The sequence below is a fragment of the Mesoplodon bidens genome, assembly GCF_964165515.1.
Source record: "Mesoplodon bidens genome assembly, chromosome: 4".
NCBI classification, from domain to species: Eukaryota; Metazoa; Chordata; class Mammalia; order Artiodactyla; family Ziphiidae; genus Mesoplodon; species Mesoplodon bidens.
Genome location: NC_138160.1, coordinates 53,633,995 through 53,658,074, shown reverse-complemented (window position 1 = coordinate 53,658,074; position 24,080 = coordinate 53,633,995). Strand labels below are relative to the sequence as shown.

The following is a 24,080-nucleotide window of genomic DNA, read 5'->3' as shown; positions in this document are numbered from 1 at the left end:
ACTAAATAGTGTGGAAGCAAAAGTGAAATAATGGAGTTTGACTTACTAGGTAGTTTTTCCTTAAAGTTAAAATTGATTTAAAAAAACTGATAAAAACTAAAATCCAGACAGTAATATTGTTCTTCTATTCAAGGAGGGAAGAATCAGTACTCATAATTAAATGAGCTCCTTTTATAAACCAGACAGGCCTTTTTTGAAACAGAATGCTTCTATTTAGCCTTGGAGAAAACATAAATTATACTATAAAGTCATCTGTTCTAGGACAATGTGATACCAGTGATGGTAGCTCTCAAAAGCTATGGGCCATTAGACTTTATTACAGGGATAGGTTTCCTCCTTTTTTCTTTGCTCAGAACATGGACGTACATTCAGGTTTAGTGTGAATGTTTTAGTTTGATGTTTTGATTTGTATATCTTTTTCTGTATTATCTCTTCTTGGCGACTCATAACTGTTTTTTCCTGCTGAAGTTATTCATGTAAAACAAAAACAAAAACAAACTAGTCTTTTTACTGCTTCCTATTAAGATGTAGAAAGCTGAAAAGGGCATTGCTCCTATTCTTAAAACAACATGCTGGACAATTTGCAAATCACAACTTTTCCTGAACCCATCAGAAAGTGAAGGTTGAAGGGCAACCAACCTACAATCTATCTAAGACAGATGCCTCCAAGGAGAAAGAGAAAGGAAACAAGCACTTTTTGGGTTTTTTGTTTGTTTGTTTTTAACCTGGGGCAGACACTGCAGACACCAGTAAGAAAATTTTTAACAAATTGATAAAGATTGATGGTGAACCAGCAAAAACAGGGAACCACTAGGAGTTATTAGATAAGGGAAATTTTGCATCCATTTGCAGGGTCTTCTCCTTAGACCTCACTGAGTACACACAAACAAGACAGGGGCAGGATGAGAGCTCTGAGAAAGAATCAGTGCTCATGCAAGCCTGGTGGAAGGGAGCATTGCCTAGATCCATTTCACCTCTCTCCTAGTGGACACAAGCCTTGAACTTCTCATGGAAAGGCAACAAACCCTGTTGCCCTAAGAGCACTGGTAAAAACCCACTGCCACTGGGGGGATGGTAACACACAAAAAAACACACTACTCCTGAAGGTAGGGCAGGAAAACATCCTGGGTCCAGACCTACAGCTGAGGGTGGGGTGGTATCACTATATAGGTATACTCCTCAGACCCAGGGTAAGACTGAACAACAGAAAAGACCCTCCCCTTTCCAGGCTAATAGGCATCCAGTAATAAACAATAGCAGTCTACTGCAGGGAGAGGAACAAGAGCATGAAAAGAGAACTGCTCTAAGGCAGAGCACAAATGAACAACCTCAAACTAAGTGGAACAGACACTGAGAAAAACTCTGGCAAATAAGCTCTCATCCTAAACACATACAGGAATCTGAAGCTTTGGGTTCACTGAGGTTAACCATAGCAATAACAAGGTCCAAACCCAGCTCAACTACTAAATGGAATGAGTTAAACACTCACATTAAAGGCCTAGGAGAAGTACGTATGTGCCTACTGCCAGGTATAAAAACTATTTACCTTAGTCTTTTCTGTCTTATGTAAGTGTCTGACTTAAAAAAAATTGTAAGGCACATGGAGATGCAAGGAAAAAAGACACAATGTCAAGAGGCAAAGAGAGCAAGAAAAATAGACTCAGATATGACAAAGATGTTGGAGCTTTCGGACAGGATATTTAAAATAACTTAAATGTTAAAGATTCTGGAGGAAAATGCATAGTCAGATGGATAATTTTGGCAGAGAGCCGGAAACTATGAGAATAAAATAAAAATGCTAGAAATAAAAAGCACAGTAATGGGGATGAAGAATGCCTTTGATAGTTTCATTGATAGACTTCCCACAGCCAAGGGAAGAATCATTGAACCAAAAGATAGGCCAATAGAAATTACCCTAAAACACAAAGATTTTTAAAAGGGTGTCAAAAACAAAAAACAAAACAAAACAAACAAAAAACAAAGACTCAAGAGCTGCAGGACAATATCAAATGATCTATCATATATGTAAGTGGAATTTCAGAAGGAGAATAGAGAACAGGATAGAAGAAATATTTGAAGAATAGCTGAGAATTTTCCAAAATTAGGGAACTCCCTGGTGGTCCTGCGGTTAGGACTCTGCATTTTCACTGCTGAGGGCCTGGGTTCAATCCCTGGTTGGGGAACTAAAAGCCTGCAAGCTGCGTGGCGTGGGCCAAAACCACCCCCCAAAACCAAAAGAATAGCTTAGAATTTTCCAAAATTAACAACACTAAACCACAGATCCAACAAGTTCAAAGAACACCAAGGAAGACAAATACAAGCAAACAACCAAAAAAAGAAAAAAGAAAAAATTATCCCATATGCCTAAGTGTATGGAACTGCTGAAAGAGAGGAACAAAGAGAAAATCTTGAAGGCAGTCAGAGGAAAAGAACGCAGTACAGAACACAGTAAGAACACAAAAAGAACACAGTAAGAATTACAGCCAATCTCTTGTCAGAAACTATGCAAGCCAGAAGACAATGGAATGCCATCTTTAAAGTACTGATAGAAAATACCTGCGAACCCAGAATTCTATAAATAGTAAAAAAAAATTTCACAAAAGAAAGAGTTTCTCAAAAAAACTGGTATATATTACCAACAGACATGAACTACAAGAAATTTTAAAGAAGTTCTTCAGGCAGAAGGGATGTGATACCACTCTAAACTTGTAACTACAAAGCAACTAGTGCTGAAAATATAATAAATGAAGATATATTACAATGTATTTTGAATTGCTGTGAATAATAGTCGACTAATCAATAATACTAACAATGCACTGGGTGTTAAGCATATGTGAAAATAATATGTAGGCCAACGATAGCACAAATGATAAGAAATATAATATAACTTGAAGGTAGACCGTGATTAAAGATATTGATATATACTTTAAACCCTTAGGCAATTTTTTAATTTAAAAATATTAAAAGGAGATGTAAATAATAATCCAAGAGTAGAGACAAAAATAAATCATAAAAAAACCTATCAACCCAAAAGAAGTCAGAAAAGGGGCGAAAGTATAGATGGGACAAAAAGTAAGATGGTTATACTAAATGTAAGTTTCCTAAGCATGACAATTAAAACATTATTAGAGTGGATAAAAAAGCAAGCACCAAGTACAGTGTCTATAAGAAACCCACTCTAAATAAAAAGGTAAAGGTAAAAAGTTAAAGGATGGAAAAAGATACACTATGCAAATGCTAATCAAATGAAAGCTGAATGGCTATAGTAATAGCAGACAAACAGAACAAGGAATATTACTAAAGATAATAAGGAACATTATATAATGATAAAGGGGACAGTTCTCTAAGTAGATATAACAATTCTAAATATGTATATAACTAAAAGCAGAGCTTCAAAATATACTAAACAATTCAATATCCTGTGACAAATCATATTAGAAACGAATATAAAAAAGATTGTATATATATATATGTATAAATGAATCACTTTGCTGTACAGCAGAAATTAACACAACATTGTAAATCAACTATACTTCAATTTAAAAAAATACAAGAAGCAAAAGCCGAGAGAACTGAAAGAAGAAATAGACAAATCACCTAGAGACTTCATTCCTTTCTCAGTAATTAATTGAACAGGCTGAGAGAATATCAGCTCAGATATAGAAAACCTGAACAACATTACTGGTCATCTTCACCTAACTGACATTTACAGAACCCTCAACCTAAGAACACAAAACAAATACTCAAGTGCACATGGAACACTCACCAAGACTAATTACATGTTGGCTGTAAAGCAAAACAATTTAAAAGAATTCAAAGGATATAAAGTACATTCTCCAATAATAACAGAACCAAATTAGAAATAACAGAAGGCTAGCTGGAAAATATCCAAATATTTGGAAATTAAAAATATACTTCTATAAACATAGTCAACTTCTCTTTGACAAAAGGGCAAAGGCACAGATAAAGACAATGGAGCGCAGACACTTTTTTCAACAAATGATGCTGGAACTAGAAGTCCACATGCAAAAAAATGAGTCGAGACACAGACCTTACACCCTTCACAAAAAATAACTCAAAAATGGATCACAGACCTAAATGCAAAATGCAAAACTACAAAATTCCTAGAATATAACATAGGAGGAAATCTAGATGACCCTGGGCTTGGCAATGACTTTTTAGATGAAACACTGAAGGCACAATCCATGAAAGAAAAAAAATCAGTAAGCTTTCATTAAACACTGTCAAGAAATTGATAAGACAAGCCATAGACTGTGAGGAAATATTTACAAAAGAGACATCTGATAAAAGACTGTTATCCAAAATACACAAAGAACTCTTAAAATTCACCAATAAGAAAACAAACAATCTGATTAAAAAATATACCAAAAACCATAACAGACACCTCCTCAAAGGAGATACAGAGATGGTAGTTAAGTATATGAAAAGTTGTTCCACATCATATGTCATCAGGGAAATGCAAATTAAAACAACAATGAGATACCACTACACACCTATTAGAGTGACCAAAATCCAGAATACTGACAACACCAAATGCTGACAGGGATGTGGAACAATAGAAATTCTCATTCATCGCTGGTGGGAATGCAAAAATGGTACACGCACTCTGGACGACAGTTTGGTGGTTTCTTACAAAACTAAACATACTCTTACCATACAATCTAGCAATTGCACTCCTCGGTATTTACCCAAAGGGACTGGAAATTTATGTCCACACAAAAACCTGCACATGTTTATAACAGCTTTATTCATAATTGCCAAAACTTGGAAGCAACCAAAATGTCCTTTAGTAGATGAATGGATAAATAAACTGTGGTATATCCAGAAAACGGAATATTATTCAGTGCTAAAAAGAAAAGAAATGAGCTATTAAGTCATGAAAAGACATGGAGGAACTTTAAATGCATAATGCTAAATGAAAGAAGCCAATCTGAGAAGGCTACATACTGTATAATTCCATCTGTATGACATTTCAGAAAAGGCAAAACTATGGAGAAAGTAAAAAGACCAGTGGTCACCAGGGGCTGGGGTGGTGGGGGAAGGGATGAAGAGGCCGAGCACAGGGGATTTTTAGGGCAGTGAAACTACTCTGTATGATATTATAATGGTAGATACACATTATATATGTTTTTTCAAATCCCAAGAAAGTATAACATCTACAGTGAACCTGAATATAATTTGGGTGACAATGATGTGTCAGCGTAGGTTATAACAAATGTACCACTATGGTGGGGGATGTTGATAATGGGGGAAACTGTGCACGTGCGGGGCAGGGGATATACGGGAAATCTCTGTACTTTAGGGTCAGTTTTGCTGTGAATCTAAAACTGCTCTAAAAGATAAAGTCTGTTTAAAATAAATAAGTAAAAATAAATAAATAACAACAACAACAACAGGAAAGAACTGTGTCGGGCTGAGCTAGGAGTGAGCAGGGACATGGGAAAGGAAGGCAGACAGAGGAGGGGAGAGAAGGGAAGAGAACCCATGGACATGTACACCAGAAATCGTGCACTGAATTTGATAACATTTTCAGCCAGTCCAGCTCTGGATGTTCAATGGGCCCATCAGTGTTTCTGGAATGATTTCATGTAGTTAGACTGAATTGTTTAAAAAGGTAAACAGATCTATAAATATTATTTTACCGGGGAAAACAAACTAAAGTAATCTGCAAGGTGTTTATCCTGTTATATTTTATACATCTTGGTCCATTATGAAACACCATAAGGACTTTCGACCAATTTAAAAATCAGTGCGATTGAGGGTTTTTTATCTTTCTTTTTAAGAAATAAACTTGATTTATTTAATATCAAAGGTTTCCTTACTCTGAGAGTATGTCTTTTTTATGTTGTGTTTATAAAATGATGGTGATTTTAAAAGATGCCCTTACCTGACAATCTTATGTTGGAACCATTAGAGGTTTTTGTTTTTCCTTTTGTTTGACAATCTCAGTGTTTGATGAATAAAAATTGGTACGTGATTTAAAAAAAGAAGAAACTGGTCTTTCCTAACCTACTACAAACATCCTTTTTTTGAGTCAAGCAGACAAAGAAAACAAGAAGCAAGCATGTCAGGTGACAGAAAGTGAATATTAACTAGGTCACTACCCTCACAAAACATCACTCTCCTGTCCCCATACCTGAGTGCTGGTAGCAATGGCCAGATCTCCGAGAACAAAAGACACCAGTTATATCTTGGCAAAGAAACAGCAGGATGGGGTAGCTCGACTTGCTATCTTTGGCCATGGAAAGAGAATTCAGGGACAGTTATAGGAGGCTCCCATGCTGAAGGAGTTCCCCTGAAGGAATTCTTGGCCTAAAACTGTATCCTGACACTCTCAATTAAAAATAGACTTATCCAATTTGACATGGGTTTATTTTTAGAACATATCAGAAGTGAAAGTAAGTCCATAAAGCAGTGGGATCAGACAACTCTGCCTCCTGTCTGGTTGACAATAGTTAACCAGCCTCCTTCCTGAAGTCATGCAAAATCAGTAGGTTACGAACTTGCATGTGCTGCTGATCTAGAGAGATGCTATTGATAGAATTTACTCTGGCCTAGTTAGTAAAATTGCAACAAGCTGGCTTTGTTTTAGAACGCAACCTACAGAGAAAGTAATCCAAATCCTTTCATGTCTGATGAAACACTGTGGAGTCCATAGTTACTACATGCTACAGAGACAATAATAATATATATATGTATATATATATTTTTTGCGGTACGTGGGCCTCTCACTGTTGTGGCCTCTCCCATTGCGGAGCACAGGCTCCGGACGGGCAGGCTCAGCGGCCATGGCTCACGGGCCCAGCCGCTCCGTGGCATGTGGGATCTTCCCAGACCGGGGCACAAACCCGTGTCCCATGCATCGGCAGGCGGACTCTCAACCACTGCGCCACCAGGGAAGCCCTAATAATAATATTTTTCATTCTTACTACTGATTGAATGCCCGGGCCGGGTGATTAGCATATATAGTCTAATGCACAAAACAAACCTGTAAAGCAAACATCATTCCCATATAATAGAGGTGGATATAGAGGCTCATAAAGGTTATGTCACTCAAGCATTCCAACTCAAGTTTGACTGACCGCCAAGATTTTGCTATTCCTTTATACTGTGCTGCCTTTCAGCCAGACTGAAGGGAGTGGACATAGATTTAAGAGTATTGGCAGACAGATCACCTGAATAATAAACATTTTGAGGTCAATTTTAAATTAAGAAATGCAGGGAATTCCCTGGCGGTCCAGTGGTCAGCACTCTGTGCTTCCACCGCCGAGGGCCCAGGTTCGATCCTAGATGATGATGATGATAATAGTGATGATGATAGCAGCTCACATTTATTAAGCACTTGCTGTGTGCTGGGTAGTCTTCTAAAAGCTTTGCATGTAATTAACCATTTTAGTCCTTATAATGACCTTACAAAGCAGGTATGATTGGTATTCCCATTTCATAGGACTGTAATATAGGTAAGGAAACTGAGGCAGAGAAAAATTAAGTAACCTGCCTAGTAAGTGATGGAGCCAGACATTCTGGCTTCAGAGCCCACATTTTTAATCCCTTTACTAGGAATCCCATATGAGAATTATGAAAGACAAGAATCTTAATCTGGGTAGGAGTTGAATCCCTAAGGTCCCTTCCAACACGGTGATCCTCAGTACCTTGGATAGAGGTCCAGGTAGAACTGTCCTAATACTTCTCCCGTAGCTTTATCTTTCACAGTGTAAAGTGTAACACTCTTATGCCAAACATGAGCATCTGTCACTTGCTCAAATGAAAGTCCCAACAGCTCCTGGTAGATGCTCAGTAAGCCTTCAGTGACCACTTCAATTGGGAAGTATTCCTTGAGGATCTCTTGGTCTACAGAGTACTTGAGTTCTTCTGTCTGAGTCATGTAGTAATACAGATCCCAGGCATTGATTTTCCCATCATATTCAAGACCTCTCTCTTCACATTCCTTTTTCTTCAAATTCAAAATAAACTCTCGCTCTGCTTCACCCAAGGGTTTTAATTTCTGGCTTAAATCATCTGTGAGGAGAGGGAAAAGTTGGCAATCCATTGCTCTTGGAAGTAAGCACATTCATACATACCACCAGTATTTCAGCATGGTGCTTCCTCCTTTGTCACACTCAATACAGATACATCAGGAGAAAAGAAGGAAGGAAGGGTGGAAGGAAGGGGAGAGGGAGGGAGGGAGGGAGAGAGGAAAGCAGGCTTTATTATGACAGCACTGCCGCTCTCTTTAGGGTAATTTATTTTATGGCTCCTCAACCTTCTTTTTTTTTTTTGCACCACCCAAATCAGGCCACAACTTCCTTACAGCGTCAACAGAGCTGACGTTTATCTCAGAGACCTCTGCCTTAAGAATATTATAATTCAGGGAACGAAGCAATAGTGAAACTAAATTCATGTACGTGATTATTCTTCAATGAGGTTAGGCTCCTCAGAGACCGAGGGAAAACAAATCAGGTGTGACCTGTGGTCAGAATTACTGAAAACTGTTCATCGCCTTTGAGAGCCATGGGTTTAGTTAATCACTACCCCATTCCTATGAAGAAGGTCTATTTGGACATGGCAATTCTACTTTTTAGATGGACGCTGCAATTTAACACTGTGGTCAGTTTTTGACTATTGCACTGTATTTGGCTAAAGGAGTATGCTTTTATTAAGTATTTATTTTCCACAATTTGCTACATATGTAAGATAAAAAGCATTGCCTCTGTAAGGGGCATCCCCATAGTGTGAGGTGAAGGCAGCAGCTTGAGGAGTGCTGTGAAACAAAGAGAGGAATATCATGGAAGATACAGAGAGATGTAATTCTGATTAGAGAGAAAACTGCTTTTAAAAAATTAAGTTAATGAGGTATTATTAAGAAAAATTTTCAGTATACACAGTCACCACTAAAGGAAACATTCTCACCAAACCTATTAACTCCCCAAGCCAATCTCTTGTATAAAATACATCAGAACAGATGGCAATTACTGGTTCACATCTCTGTTGTTTCTGCTCAGCGGAAAATTCGTTGAGGAAAGAACCTTGTCTTAGCCCTTTCTATAGTCCAACTGTGTAGCATGCACACTAATACAGGGCATTTATTTCATAAATGTCTCATGAATGAATAAATGAATTATATAATAATGAATAGCTACTATTTGTGCAACACCTGCTACATGTCATATATGATGTCAGTATACACATTAATAATTCAAGGTATGGCCATTGAGAACACAGAGGACTAAACTGCAGGCTGCATGCTGATTTTGACACACTATTAATCATCTCCAACTTTAAGCTAATAAAATTATACACTAGTTGTTAAAGGTGAATAAACTCTGAAAGGGGTCAATGAGAAAGTTAAAAAATAAATCATACTCTGGTAAACTCTGATTAGAGAAGATTAACACAAAAATTAGTATTTTTGCAATGGTTATGTTATTCAACCATTTTCACTAAAATGAAAGAGAAAACCAGAGTGACTGTTGAAATAGTGACACTGAGATTGAGAGGGGTAAGGGTGATAGAGTGCCACTGACTAAATGTCATGGACATAAGCTCTATGGTTTTAAAAAGGTTAATGAAAAAGTGATTTTAAATGAATGTGAAGATAGTTATTAGATAACAATTTTGATGCATATTATTTTATATTCTATTATGTATTAACAAGTGGCTTCTGGAATATAAAATATTTTTTGTTTCTATATGCTCTGTTTTCATTTATGTCCCATTTGTCAGCTTATTTCATACAACAGGCTAATCCTCTCTCTGTAGGTCCCTAGATATCTTCTTAGAAATTAATATAAAAATCCCTGTCAAGATACAAATAGAATGAAGCAAGGACCATAATAGTAATATAAACAATGAACAACTCTTAGGGCCAAGCACAGTATCTAACATATAGTAGGTGACCAATACATTTCTCTTGCATGAATGAAAAGCAGAATGTTCTCAAGGGCATATTAAGTTCTGAGGCCCTCTGTCAAGTTGGTACTATGCAGCAAAACAGTCACAGAAAGAGAGAAATGGCAATTTACAAGGGATTAAGAAAAGAAGACTAACCTAGAAAGGCTGTTACATGGCCTGTACTCTTCGCAGTATTCATTTCAAGGACAAAGTCAGCATGTGTGCTATAGCCGAGCAGTTTGGCTACTTTGGCCCGCAGTGGGAGTAGCTGATGCAGGATTATGGTGTTTTCCTGGTAATAGACAACAATAATAAAAACCAAAATAAAGGTTAATAATTAACTGGATCCAAAGCACTAAAAAGAAGAGTTTCTACATTACTTTCAGGTTGGTAAAACTGTCAAATATTTTTAGACCATCTCAACTTCTAGTAAGTTATTCCATTTCAGTGTTGCACACTTTTTTCTGGATTCATGATCCAATTTTATTTCTGAAATAATTGACTTTTTAAGTCTCAGGAGATAGTTATGAGGGTCTTAACAAAATTTTAGGTACTGTTAAATTTGAGTAAAAACATATTTTTTTTAACATCTTTATGGAGTATAATTGGTTTACAATGGTATGTTAGTTTCTGCTTTATAACAAAGTGAATCAGCTATACATATACATATATCCCCATATCTCTTCCCTCTTGCATCTCCCTCCCTCCCACCCTCCCCATCCCACCCCTCTAGGTGGTCACAAAGCACTGAGCTGATCTCCCTGTGCTATGCAGCTGCTTCCCACTAGCTATCAGTTTTGCATTTGGTAGTGTATATACGTCCATGACACTCTCTCACTTTGTCCCAGCTTACCCTTCCCCCTCCCTGTGTCCTCAAGTCCGTTCTCTAGTAGGTCTGTATCTTTATTCTCGTCCTGCCCCTAAAAACATATTCTTAAGGACTATACTGATTCCACATTTAGTCTCGTCAATACTGCACCAAATATTGGTACTTAAAATTTTTCTTTTATTGTGGTAAAATATACATAATACAAAATTTACCACTTTAACTTTGCACCCATAAGTATGGCTATTTAAAAAAAAAAGGAAGGACTTCCCTGGTGTCACAGTGGTTAAGAATCCGCCTGCCAATGCAGGGGACACGGGTTCAAGCCCTAGTCTGGGAAGATCCCATGTGCCGCAGAGCAACTAAGCCCGTGTGCCACAACTACTGAGCCTGTGGTCTAGAGCCCGCGAGCCACAACTACTGAGTCTGCGTGCCACAACTACTGAAGTCTGCATGCTTAGAGCCTGTGCTCCACAAGAGAAGCCAGCGCACTGCAACAAAGAGTAGCCCCTGCTCACCACAAGTAGACAAAAGCCCACGTGCAGCAACGAAGACCCAATGTAGCCAAAAATAAATAAACAAATTTTTTAAAAAATAGAAAAAAGGGAAATAATAAACGTTGGTGAGGATGTGGAAAATTTGGAACCTTTATATCTGATGAGAGTGTAAAATGGTACAGCTGCTGTAGAAAACAGTATTATGATTTCTCAAAAAATTAAACATAGAATTACCCTATGATCCAGAAATTCCACTTTTGGGTATACAACCCAAAGAAATGGAAGCAGAGACTCAAACAGGTATTTTTTATTTATTTATTTATTTATTTTTTTAATTTTTTTCGGTATGTGGGCCTCTCACTGTCGCGGCCCCTCCCGTTGCGGAGCACAGGCTCTGGACGCGCAGGCTCAACGGCCATGGCTCACGGGCCCAGCCGCTCCGCGGCATGTGGGATCCTCCCGGACCGGGGCACGAACTCGTGTCCCCTGCATCGGCAGGCGGACTCTCAACCACTGCGCCACCAGGGAAGCCCCTCAAACAGGTATTTGTATACCCATGTTCACTGCAGCATTATTCATAATAGCCAAATGGTAGAAGCAACCTAAATGTCCATCAGTGGATGAATGGATAAAGAAGATGTGATACATACATACAATGGAGTATTATTCAGCCTTAAAAGGGAAAGAAATTTTGACACATGTGAAATTACGGGTGAACCTAGAAGACATTATGCTACGTGAAATAAGTCAGTCACAAAAGGACAACTACTATATGGATTCTACTTACATGAAGTTCTTAGATTAGTAAAATTTACAGAGACAGAGAGTAGAATGATGTATGCCAGGGGCTGGGGCTGGGAGAATGGGGAGTTAGTGTTTAATGGGTACAGAGTTTCAGTTGGGAAAGATGAAAAAGCTCTGGAGATGTATGGTGGCGATGGCTGCACAACAATGTGAATATACTTAATGCCACAGGACTCTATGCTTAAAAATGTTTTAGGGATTTTGCTCAAATTATTACAAACATTTTATATATTTTATTTGTATTAAAATGCAAATAATGATATTGCTTTATTGTTTTCTTAACAATAAAGGAAAAAATAATCTCCTAGAGAAAGTAAATAAACATTGAGGTAAAAGAAAAACTACTATTAAATCATCAAATTATTTATAGACATGCTTCTAAGGAAGATCACACTCTGAGGTCAGACTACCAGGGTTCAAAATTTGGCTCCACCATTTACTAGTTGTCTAATTATTGGCAAGTCCCTTAATCTTCTTAAGCCTCAGTTTTCTCATCTGCAAGACGTAGATAATAAAAGTAGCTACATCATAGGGTGATCATGCAGATTAAGTGAGAATATAAGTAAAATGCATAGAAAAATGCCTGGCACCAGAGCAAACACCATATAATTATGTTATTATTATTTTAAAATGAGAATGGAAACATGGATATGAGAAACACATAATACAATTCTCCAAGTTCTAAAGTTAACTCGTTTGAGTCTTTCAAACTAGTCTTGGCCCCCTTCGTCAGTTTCCCTAGATCTTCTCCCTAGACTGCCAATTTTTTCCTAATATCAAATTCCCCCATTCTCCCTTTTAGTAACAGAACTCTCTGAGTTTTTGCTGGACACACAGTCTCCTGACTACCTTTCCCAGCCTTTCTTAAAGCTAGCTGTGGCCATGTGATACACAATGGGACAAGGGAATACGAATGAGGTCATAAGTGAAATTTCTGGGTCATCTCTTTATAGATGCTTGTCTTGCTAGCTGTGAACTGAAGATGAGAACAATGACCTTGGAAGCCACATACTAAGGACAGCAGAGCTGTCTTCCAGCTCTGGACCCCTCACCGCTGTACTGTTAGTTGCAAGAGAAATAAACCTTAAAAAAAAGTGTAGTAAAACATACCTAACACAAAATATACCATTTTAGCCCATTTTTAAGTGTACAATCCAATGGCACCAATTATAATTTACACTGTTGTGCAAGCATTACCACTGTTTCCGAGACTTTTCTAACACCCTAAACAGAAACTTGGTAACCATTAAGCAATAATTCCCCAGTCTCCCAGCCCCTGGTATCCACTAATCCTTTCTGAAGAAAAATAACTTTTAGCTTATTTGAGTCACTGTGCTTTTAGTTGACTTTGCACATTTTATTTAACCTGAAGCCTAATACCCACAGAGACTAACAGTAGGAATAGGGTGCTGCTATAACCAAAATGAAAAATGTACATGAATGGAAGGTGAGGACACAGATGCTGTCAAGTGGGAAGCTGGTAATCCTCATGATATCATGGATAACATTTGTTAAAATTGTTGCTCACCATAACTTGGAAGGCAGGCCAGTCACCACTGAGTCTTAGCTCTAGGGTAATTGTTTGGGAAAACTAATAATGTTGGTGTCTGTTTGTTGGTATTTGTTGCTTTTGGAAAGATTATATGAAAGACAGCTCAAGTGAGGGTTGGTCAGTTTGCAAAGATGGAGGGAAAAGAGTTCTGCTAAGAGAGGTTCTGCCTGTGGCCCCTGATGTGGGGCTTCAGGTGACTGGAAAAGGTAATTGCTCTGTTGTCCAGAGACCAGGAGAAAAGACTGCCACTCTGAGTTACTGAACTGTGAAGATTAGTGTGAGGATGCTGCCTTCTTCCTCAAGCCTACCGTTTCAGGGGGCCCTGAAGCAGACTCCATTAAATTGAAGAACAGCAGGATGGACACCATACAGGAGCCCCTATATAAGAAAAGATATGGTGGATTTGAGGACTATGACCAAAAGTGGTATTTGGGTGTTGTTATTTTAACATGAATCTGATTGGAAGCAAACAGATAAGAAAGCTATTAAGTTTTTGAGGGAATTTTATTACCAAAGATATCATTAAGCCTGGCCTACAAAAGCAACCCGCAGGCTTCAAAACTGGCATCAGCAGGAATCTATACCAGCAGCTGCCCAGGATATGGTCATGGAGGGTAACGGACAAGAAAGAATTCCCTGCAGGCAAAACCAGGGGCCATGGCATACAATTGCTAAAGGAATTCCTGCTAGAAAGGAGACCCAAGTAAGTCCAACAGGCTATCCCAGGAACTTCACCAGAGCTCGGAATCCTCACAATTCCTGCCAAATTGTTTCTGAAAATTGGTATGGGCTTGCTTTGTTTCCCATTCTTTCCTTTTCCAAATGGGAGTCTTTAGTGTGGTTTTCTGTTCCTATTCTACCACTGGGTACGTGTTGGAGGTGAGCGGGCCAGACAAGTTTTCTAACCTTTCACACGCAGCCAGATCACGAGAAGGTATAACTGGGGAGGACTGTGTACCACTCACAGATCCTGGTCTTTGAGCTAAAGGCAGTAACTGGTTGGGATCTGACATATGGTGAATGGGTTCTATGTGGGGAAAAAAAGGGTGCTCAAGATTACTAGGATAGCCAGAGAGGCAGACTGTGGTGAAGCTGGCTAGTTGACTCTTAGAATTCATTTCTAATTCTTCCTCTTTTCCTTTTAGTAATAGAATGCCCTCAGCTGAGCAAATGGCTATCAACTGAAGACTATATTTCCCAGTGTCCCCTGCAGCTAGATACAGTTATATGATGGAATTTGGGTCAATGGGATGTGAATAGAGTTGATGGATGTCATTTCCAGGTCTTCTTCTTAAAGATGCTTGCTCTGTGTTTTATTTTCCCTTTTCCCAACAGGCTGGAAAATGGTGACAACTGCCTTAGAAGTCACTTGATGAGGAGAGAGAGGTATCCCGCCAGCCCTGGACTGATGACTTGGAAGAAGAATACAACTTTTAGTTTCTTTAATCCATTCTATTTGTATTAGAACAGCTTAGCCTATGGCCATACCAAGCAGGTTGCCAACGAAGAAGGAAAAACGTGTCTTGTAAGTCTGAGGATTTAGGAGGCATAACCTTCACACAAATAGAAATTCACACAGAGGAATCAGCCTCTGATTCAACATTGGTAAACAAAGTAAACCCTTTTCTTAAAATCTTCCATAAAAACAAAAGAAAGACAAACATTTATAGTACCTCTTTGCATCTTGTATTAAAAGCCATTTCCATCTTCCTTCTGGTTTCAGGGATACAACATTTCTTCATGACAGGAAAATAGTGTGGATATTTTAAGGTAATTTTATACTTGTCATCAGCTGTCTTTTCCAAACTGTCAATGAAATCATCAGGAAGAGCACCTGAAAAAAAATCATTTTCTCATACTTCAATTTTTCCACTCATTATTGGTTTATTTAGCATTGGCATGGTGCCTTTAAGAAGCTCTAGGAATTTTGTGGAGTAACTGAAATTCAAGTAAAATAATGACAATCCTTATAATATCGCTTTGACGTTATTGTAATGGGGGTGGCAGTTAGAGGACAGGTAACCTGGGAGATGGTAATTCAAAATATGAACAGGCTTCAGTGCACTTGTATAGATGGCGTTTTGATCAAGAACAGGCAAAATTAAGCCAAGAAAAATCCATCACAGAATAAGGAAAGACTAGTTTAAGTTACAATGTAGAGGACATTGCGAGGCAAAAAAAAATTCAAAGCACTGAAGGCTGTTAAACACTAGCATGAGTTACCAAGAAAGATTATGAAATTTCTTCTGGACTGTCTCTAGAAACAGTATACATTCTTATAGCCTAAAATCTAGATGTGGTTTGGTTGTGTTGTTTTGTAGAAGGCGTGGTGGGTTCTGTAGAAGGTACATTTTAAAAAGAATTCTTCTAACTTTGATTTGGCAAACTGTGAGGTGACATTATTTGCCTAAATTATAGATTTAATCTAAAAAACAACAAAACTTTACCAAGTTCAGCCTTGGAAAATTCAAGGAAGGTATCATCCTCATTGAGGTTTTTGTTAAAGTCAATACATAGCTCACTCGTTCTTTTCTTCATTGCTTTAATTTCCTGAAACAAAGATACAAATACAGGACCTTAACAATAAAATGAAATTTTCATTTTTATTGCCATCAGTCAAGTAAGTTTCATTTGTATATGAAGACTGGGTTCTGTACCCAACTCTCAGGAAGTACTTTCTTAGAGATGCGCTTGATACCATAGTTTTCTGCAATCTTCTACATTGTGTCCACGAGTATTTGTATGTAATATGTACAAAAAAGCAACCCGGGTGATGTGTTAGAAATTAGGCATAAATTTGTAAGAACTAAATACATTGAGGAGGTATAGTCAAAGCAGAGTCTGGCATATAGCACATACACAATAAGTAGCTTGCTGAGTGAATGAATGAATCTAGTAGCCTGTTAATAATTAACACTTCTAATCTTTCCAAATTCTAAATTTTAATTTAGTAAATCAGTATTGGGTACTGAAGTAAGCCAAGAGATAAGAACTGAGTAATTACTTCTATGGTTCCTTTGGAAAACAAGATATGTCTTGGTTTTATAGAGCGTTTGCAAATAAAGGCGATTTATGGGCCCTAACATTTACATAAAAAGTACTAGGTGGGAAAAAAAAGTATTAGTTGGGACATCAAAGGAAGCATCAGAAAGAACACGACAAGAAAACACATGAGATAATTTATTAACCTGTCCCACTCTTCTAAAAGTGCTAGATAATAAAACTTACATAAACCGTACACTTTCTCAAAGTGTGCTTCTGACCAGAAGCATCAACATCACCTGGGAACTTGTTAGAAATGCCCTCCTTTTTTTTTTTTTTTACATTACTTAATTAATTAATTTATTTTTGGCTGCGTTGGGTCTTTGTTGCTGCATGAGGGCCTTCTCTAGTTGCAGCAAGCGGGAGCTACTCTTCATTGCAGGGCGCTGGCTTCTCATTGCGGTGGCTTCTCCTGTTGCGGAGTACGGGCTCTAGGCACGCAGGCTTCAGTAGTTGTGGCACATGGGCTCAGTAGTTGTGGCACACGGGCTCCAGAGTGCAGGCTCAGTAGTTGTGGTGCACAGGCTTAGTTGCTCTGCAGCACTTGGGATCTTCCTGGACCAGGGCTTGAACCCCTGTCCCCTGCATTGGCAGGCTGATTCTTAACCACTGCACCACCCAAGTCCAGAAATGCCAATTTCGATACCCATACCAAACCTGCTGAAACACAAACTCTCAGAGGTGCGGCTGTGTATAATCAGAGCTTTAACAAGCCCTCCAGGTAATTCGTATACACAATAAATTTGAGACTTAACACATACTGTGCAGTGTCATTTTTGGACACTCTGGTCATGTCCCCAGCTCCCTTCCACTTCTCCCCAACTCTACAGCAGCCATGCAATTTAGGTGGGACCAGATCCTACCTGAAGTCCAGGGTGTGACCTCTACACCAGTCAGGTAATCCCATCCTCACTGCAGCAGTGACTGATTCAGGGAACCCAGGCCTGGCATTCCCCTGACTAAAGAAGGATTCAGGATTAGGCATGTGATCCCATCTGGGCCATTAAGACATGAGGGGAGGTCTAATGGGGGCTTCTCCATGTCCTTCTGGATGGTGGGGTTTTTATATTTGCAGCCATTTTAGTAATAAAAGGAAGCCAGCCTTTGGATAACTAACACAGAAGGAGACAGAGTAGAGAAATAGAAAAATCAGGTGGCCAGTGACACCACTGAGCCTCTGACTCAAACTAACTCCTGAACCCCAACTACCTCTGGATCTTCCACTTATGCAAGCAAATAAAATTCTTCTATTGTTTGGACTGTTTCAACAGGGTTGTCTAATATAATGTTCATGAAGGCAAAGCGAGATCAGTCACACTTCTCCTGTAACTAGGATGAAGAAGATACAAGGTGTTTGAAGGGCATTTTGGTGGAGGAAAGGTGCCCATATCTCAGTGGTGCCTTCACATGTATCTACCATGCTGACATCACTCGGTTTGAATTTCTTGCCACCTTGTTTCCAGTTCTACTGGCAAGAAGAATAACCTGGAAATAAATCATAGGTTATATATCCTGTCCAGAAGAATGAGTTAATTCTGCAGCTGAGTTTACTTCTGAAACTGAAAGATCTGAATGGTATTAGACAAAGGAGAAAGTCTGAAAAGCTAATCTCTCCGCCTTTAAGGAGCATATATTACTCACAGGGTATTCCATTCCAAAATGCTGGTTTGAAAACTCTCCATCATAGGGATTTTATTACCAGTGCCCTATCTCTTTATGAACAAGGGAGTAAGAATACAAATCAACTATTAAGATCTGAACTAGCTACCAGAGAATGTACACTAGAGCAGGGAAAATAAGCCTGGCACACATGAAACAAATAAAACCTTGACAGGATTAAAGAACAATTAAGTTATCAGTTGTTTGTCAGTCATCATGAGGGTAACAGGAGTTGTGGAATTTAAAATCGTTGACTACTAAATACATTGTAAACTGATTTGTATTATGGGTTATTTCCCATATTACAAACATGTGTTTCCCTATTTCCTGTTTTTTGTTGTATTTTGTTTTATTTATTCTTTTGTTTTCTAATAAGAAAAGGCAACAAACTCACATTTTGTACTTGCTCTGGAAGATGGAGCCCATTCCTTTTTCCCATTTTCACTGATTTTTCCAAGTATCGTCTGGCTTCAGGCTTTATCTTTCCCAGATCACACGTTTCCTGAAATAAAAGAATGTGACAACCTCTTTGATTTCTGTTACAACAGTGCATGGGCAAATTATAAGCTATGAGGCCACAGCAAAATTTATTCATCATCTCTGGTGGGCTATGAAGTACATAGGTGATTATGAGGCAGGTCTTTTTGAAAACCTATGTTCTTTTATGCTTTAGTGAGCTTCTGCTTATTTAAAACTGAAAATTAAATAAATAAAAAGCTAACCAGAATTTCCTTGCCTTGCATCAGCATCAAGCGTGCCTGTACCACTTGAAAATGTGATAATAGGGAACATTTGCATAATCTCATAAAACATTCTTTATGACCGAGTAGTCCTTTTCACAAAACATATTTCTTATCACAAATCATCTGGATTTAATTTTCTATCGTTTGCTAACCTGGTTCCACTTGAGAGGCAAAAATAGAAATAATGGGCAAATTCTACAAAAATGGAGAGCAGGATTCTTTTGTCAACATACTAAACAAGGACAGCTGGATAGAACCCCAGCAAAAGGCTTACAACACTTCAAAAATGCCTTACTGTCATTTGGTAAGAGAGATCAAGGGACCACATCAAGCTGTATATGGACAAGTATCTGGGGAAAATGAGTTAGCATTGCACAAAGAGGAGGAGAGCTGGACAGTACATGTGAACCTACATGCAGCAATGCAAACAACACTCACTCAAAAGGACGGAGGGTCCTGAAGGAGAGTGGAAAATTCCCCCAGCCACAGCAAGGTAGTAAACACACCAGATGTTTCTTCAAAACACGTGGCAGAATATACATGGCACATCTGGGCGGCTGGTTAGTTTGTGGTCCCTGGGAGGAAAGGGGCGGCAGACAGATTCAACAGGTGCAAAGGATTCAGTGTGGTTGAGAGCCAACAAGGGACTTCTGTCTCTAGAGCCTTAGAGCCCTCTCATCCTCAGAGACCTACTCTGGTTGCACTCTCTCCGTGAAAGACTTGGGCTGTTCACCCCAAGCCTTATATTTTCCCACCTAATCAGATCTTTAAAAGGACTGTGCTTAGCTTTAGAGTCTGCATTTTAGACTGCTGGTAAAAGGCTCTTGCTGCAATAGGTCTGTCATTTTTTATATTTTGTTGCAGGAGGTAAACAGAGAGTTGTATTTTAACTGAGGGTCCTACTTAATACAACAATCTGTATCTCACTTTACCTGCCAATAAATAATTTTGTGTCATAGTACTAAAGCACTTGTTAGGCATACATTACTCACAGTTTCCTCTGAGTTTATTCTCAGTGGGGGCAGAGAACTGTTAGACCCCTTTTTCCATAATAACCCCTTCTTCCATAATAACCCCTTCTGTGCCCTTGGAGAATTTCTGAGCACGCTGGCATGAGTGGAGTGGAAACCCTCCCTAGCTGGTATTGGCACATACTGGGATCCCGGCAACAGGTGCCTGCAATGGCAAGAAACCCAGAATGGCTAGAGAGATAGCTGGGCTGTGGGCTGATTCCCTCAGAGACGGCCAGCAGTTCAAATCACAGTGTTCATATGGATGTGATTAACATAGGTTGACTGAGGCTGGCTTTAACAGCACCAGGAAGTCTGTTCTGAGATATTTGGGGCATGGCAACAGGAGTCCCTAGACAGGATGATACTCCAGGTTGTAAGACTGGGGAGAATCTAGGCAGTAGCTATATGCAGTGGAAGAGAGGAAAAAAAATCACTGGTGAGCAGGGCCCGGCAAGGGCTGGGTACACTGTGAGGACCCAAGTGATCAGGTTGAGGTCCAGAGCAGAGGACCTTCCCACCTGGGCAGTGAGCCAAGGCAGAAACAAGGAACACAGCTGGACAGCAGCAGGGGTTTTTGGGTTCCTGGCATTCACCTGGTCACATGTGGCCCTGAGCTTAGGACAGAGGCTTGTCATAAGCCTCACCAGCTGATGTAAGCAGCATTCGTACTCTACTCCAGTGCTTGATCAGGATGGGCTCTCATACTCAGTGGGCCTGGACTTGCCGTATCTGGGAGTAGCAGGGCTGCTACTTCAGAAAGCCTGAAAGTGTACTCGGCACAGTAAACTCAAAACTCTTGGTCTAGGGCTTCCCTGGTGGCGCAGTGGTTGGAGTCCGCCTGCCGATGCAGGGGACACGGGTTTGTGCCCCGGTCTGGGAAGATCCCACATGCCGCAGAGCGGCTGGGCCCGTGAGCCATGGCCGCTGAGCCTGTGCATCCAGAGCCTGTGCTCCACAATGGGAGAGGCCACAACAGTGAGAGGCCCACGTACTGCAAAAAAAAAAAACAACAACAACAACTCTTGGTCTAAATTAGGTAAAACTACCTATCTCCTCAAATAGGTAATCCAAGTGTAAACAGGTAGAAGGATGTTCTGAGAAAAATCAGCTCCGAATTAGGTCTAATTAAATATGAACAAATTACCTGTACTGAAATATTCGACTTAACAGAAAAATGACACTTAGCAAAAATCTGATTCAATTATATCCAGACACCCTTTGCCAGTCAGACTCTGAGGTCTTGGGAAATCTCTGGAGGGCTCTGGTAGGAGTAAAGCATGTCTAAAATGTGCTTCTAAAGCACATTCCTGTCCCAAAGCTGATCATAATAATATTCTCCCTTATAATCTCCAGGCAAGGTCAGAATTACTGCCCAAGGATTTTCTAAGAGGGAATCAGCCAACACTTCTGGACTGCTCTGCCGCAGTTGCATCTTCCTTCCTGAAAAAGAATTTAATCCCCTTGAATCTGAACCAGGTCTCATGCCTCTTTGGGGGAGTAGGGAGCTAAAGTTCTCTGAAGTAATTTTCAAATTTATATAATCTGACAGCAGGGGATCTTATTTTAAACTCTGTGATGACAAGATTTAGTTTTCCCCATCTTCCTCCTGTAACTCAGAACTTTTATATAAAAGTGTGAGTGCATACACACACACATTTTTACATGTATGCTTATATACTAATTTCACAGACAAGAAAATTGAGATTAAATGATTTCTGCAATATCACACAGTTGTTTAGTGGTAAAAATGGGGATAGAAATAAATTCTTTTATATTTGCAGTGTCTTTCCCTTTTTTTCTGTTTTTTTTGTTTTGTTTTTTCAATCACATTTGCTGTCAGGTTTCTTTCTTTCTTTCTTTCTTTTTTTTTTTTTTGCTGTCAGGTTTCTATCCTACTACTGTGAAGAGGATGTTCTTAGGCAGCTGCCTGCACTCTGGACAGGAGGGCTGCAGAAAGGCCTCCTGCTGACTCCTAACTCAATGCCCTATCATGAGTCTCTGTTTTTGAGTGGGCCACAGGCAGAGGGAGGACACAGAGAGGGGAACCGCACTGCATGAAGACACATTTTAACTGAAACTGCTTCTGTTCCATTCAGCAACCATTTACTGAGCTCCAATTTACGTCAGGCACTAGGAAAACAAAGATGAATATCCTTGAGGCTCTTTAAGTCACATAAAGGGAAAAAAAGTTATATCAGCAAACAATGTTAATATCATGTAGTGAGTGAAAAGAGAGTAAGTATTGTACTTGAGAAGCACAAAAGAGGGACAACTGGCTAACGGGAAAACTAAGGCAAGGTAGTTGATGCTTTAGATTGGATCCGTCGGCTTTTAAGAGCCTGACAAAGGTACAAGGTTCAGCAGTATTATGACCAACGACTAGACTTATGCATTTCAAAATCAGGAAGGCACGGTAAGTAGAGGGAATTACCACTGCTATGTTGAATTTTGGACAGAGCTTTTCCTCTTCAAAAAAAATTTTTGTTTTCTTTTTCTTTCTTTTTTTTTTTTTTTTGCGGTACGCGGGCCTCTTACCGCTGCGGCCTCTCCCGCTGCGGAGCACAGGCTCCAGACGCGGAGGCCCAGCGGCCATGGCTCACGGGCCCAGCCGCTGCGCGGCATGTGGGATCATCCCGGACTGGGGCACGAACCCGCGTCCCCTGCATCGGCAGGCAGACTCTCAACCACTGTGCCACCAGGGAAGCCCTCTTTTTTTTTTTTTTTAAACCGTGATTTTAAGGCACTGATTCTTCCACAGCTGGTAGACCACATAATGCTTAAAAGCATCTATACTTAATCCTGTGACCTATTCATTTACACCGTAACATTAAAACTTTTCTGTTTAAATTATTAATTGGCTAAGATGAACTGGCAAAGACCAAATTCCACAGCTCTGAAAAAAATATAAATAATATTACAATAGATAATCGTATTTCTCAATTTAGCTTGTATAATTCACTCAATTTCACTAAAGAATCCCTTTCCTGTACTTACTACTCAGTAGGCCACTGGAATAAAATATTACAGGCCTGGATTGTTTCAACATGGAGACATTGTACATTTTTTCTCACCAATGTGGCTTTTTTGATCTTTGCAGGCATTTTAGCCAATGATTGAGAAGCCTTTGTCAGCACAGAGAAACACCAAGACTTGAGTCCATACTGCTGGCTTTTGATACCTGGACATGTTTTAGCTAAAGGGATGAGGACATCCTTGTTTTTCACTTCTTTTTTTTTCTTCTAGAAAATTAAGAATTAATTTTAGAATTAAGGATACATTAAATGTTATATTTTTATGTAATATTTGAAATCTACAAATGACTATAACTAAATATATGTTTTGAAGACAAATTAAATTCACCCTTAAACTTATGAAATACAATATTAAAACACTGTTGCCTTTATCTATGTAACAGGTAACCACTCTCTTGAATTTTGTGTTACACATTTTCTTCCAGTATTACCACTTATGTATACATTGTTTAGTTTTGCTCCTTTTTGGCCTTTTTATTATTTTTTTATTTTTGAGTACAAACCTTTTATTTTTAAATGATATCATGTTGTATGCAGTGTTCTGCAATTTCTTTTTTTCTTTCGTTGTTCCTAAGATTCAGCCATGCTGTTGCATGTTGCTGGAGTTTATTTCCTTCATTGCTATAAAACATCCCATTGTAAATCTACTACAATTTATTGCTCCATTTTCCTGTTGATGGAAATCTGAGTTGTTTCAGTGTCTTGCTATTATAGATAATGTTGTTACAAATACATGTCCCATGTCACCTGTGCACAAATGCAAACCTATTTCTAGGTAAATGCTGAGGTGAGGGTGGGGAGGGTATGCTAAGTTACGGAGAATGTAAGATCCAACTTCATAATATTAGATTTTTCTCTGAATTAGTTATTACTATTATTTAAAAAATCATTTTACACCTTTACTAGCAGTGTACAAATATTCCCATTGATTCACATCCACACAGATACTTGGCATTGTCAGACTTGTTCATTTTTGCCAATCTGGTGAGTGAAAAATGGT

General features: G+C 39.0%; 1 protein-coding gene across 3 annotated transcripts in view; it reads right to left on the bottom strand.

Moving 5' to 3' along the window:
- The window catches only part of NLN (neurolysin), a 94,571-nt gene that overhangs the window by 26,079 nt on the left and 44,412 nt on the right, over window positions 1-24,080 (bottom strand). For all 3 annotated transcript variants that reach the window (XM_081231534.1, XM_081231535.1, XM_081231536.1), the window contains 5 exons: window positions 18,687-18,794; window positions 16,039-16,141; window positions 15,265-15,425; window positions 10,069-10,204; window positions 7,674-8,040 (listed from right to left, as the gene is read on the bottom strand). In XM_081231534.1, coding sequence (XP_081087660.1) covers window positions 7,674-8,040; window positions 10,069-10,204; window positions 15,265-15,425; window positions 16,039-16,141; window positions 18,687-18,794 — 875 coding nt within the window. The remainder of the gene's footprint in view (window positions 1-7,673; window positions 8,041-10,068; window positions 10,205-15,264; window positions 15,426-16,038; window positions 16,142-18,686; window positions 18,795-24,080) is intronic.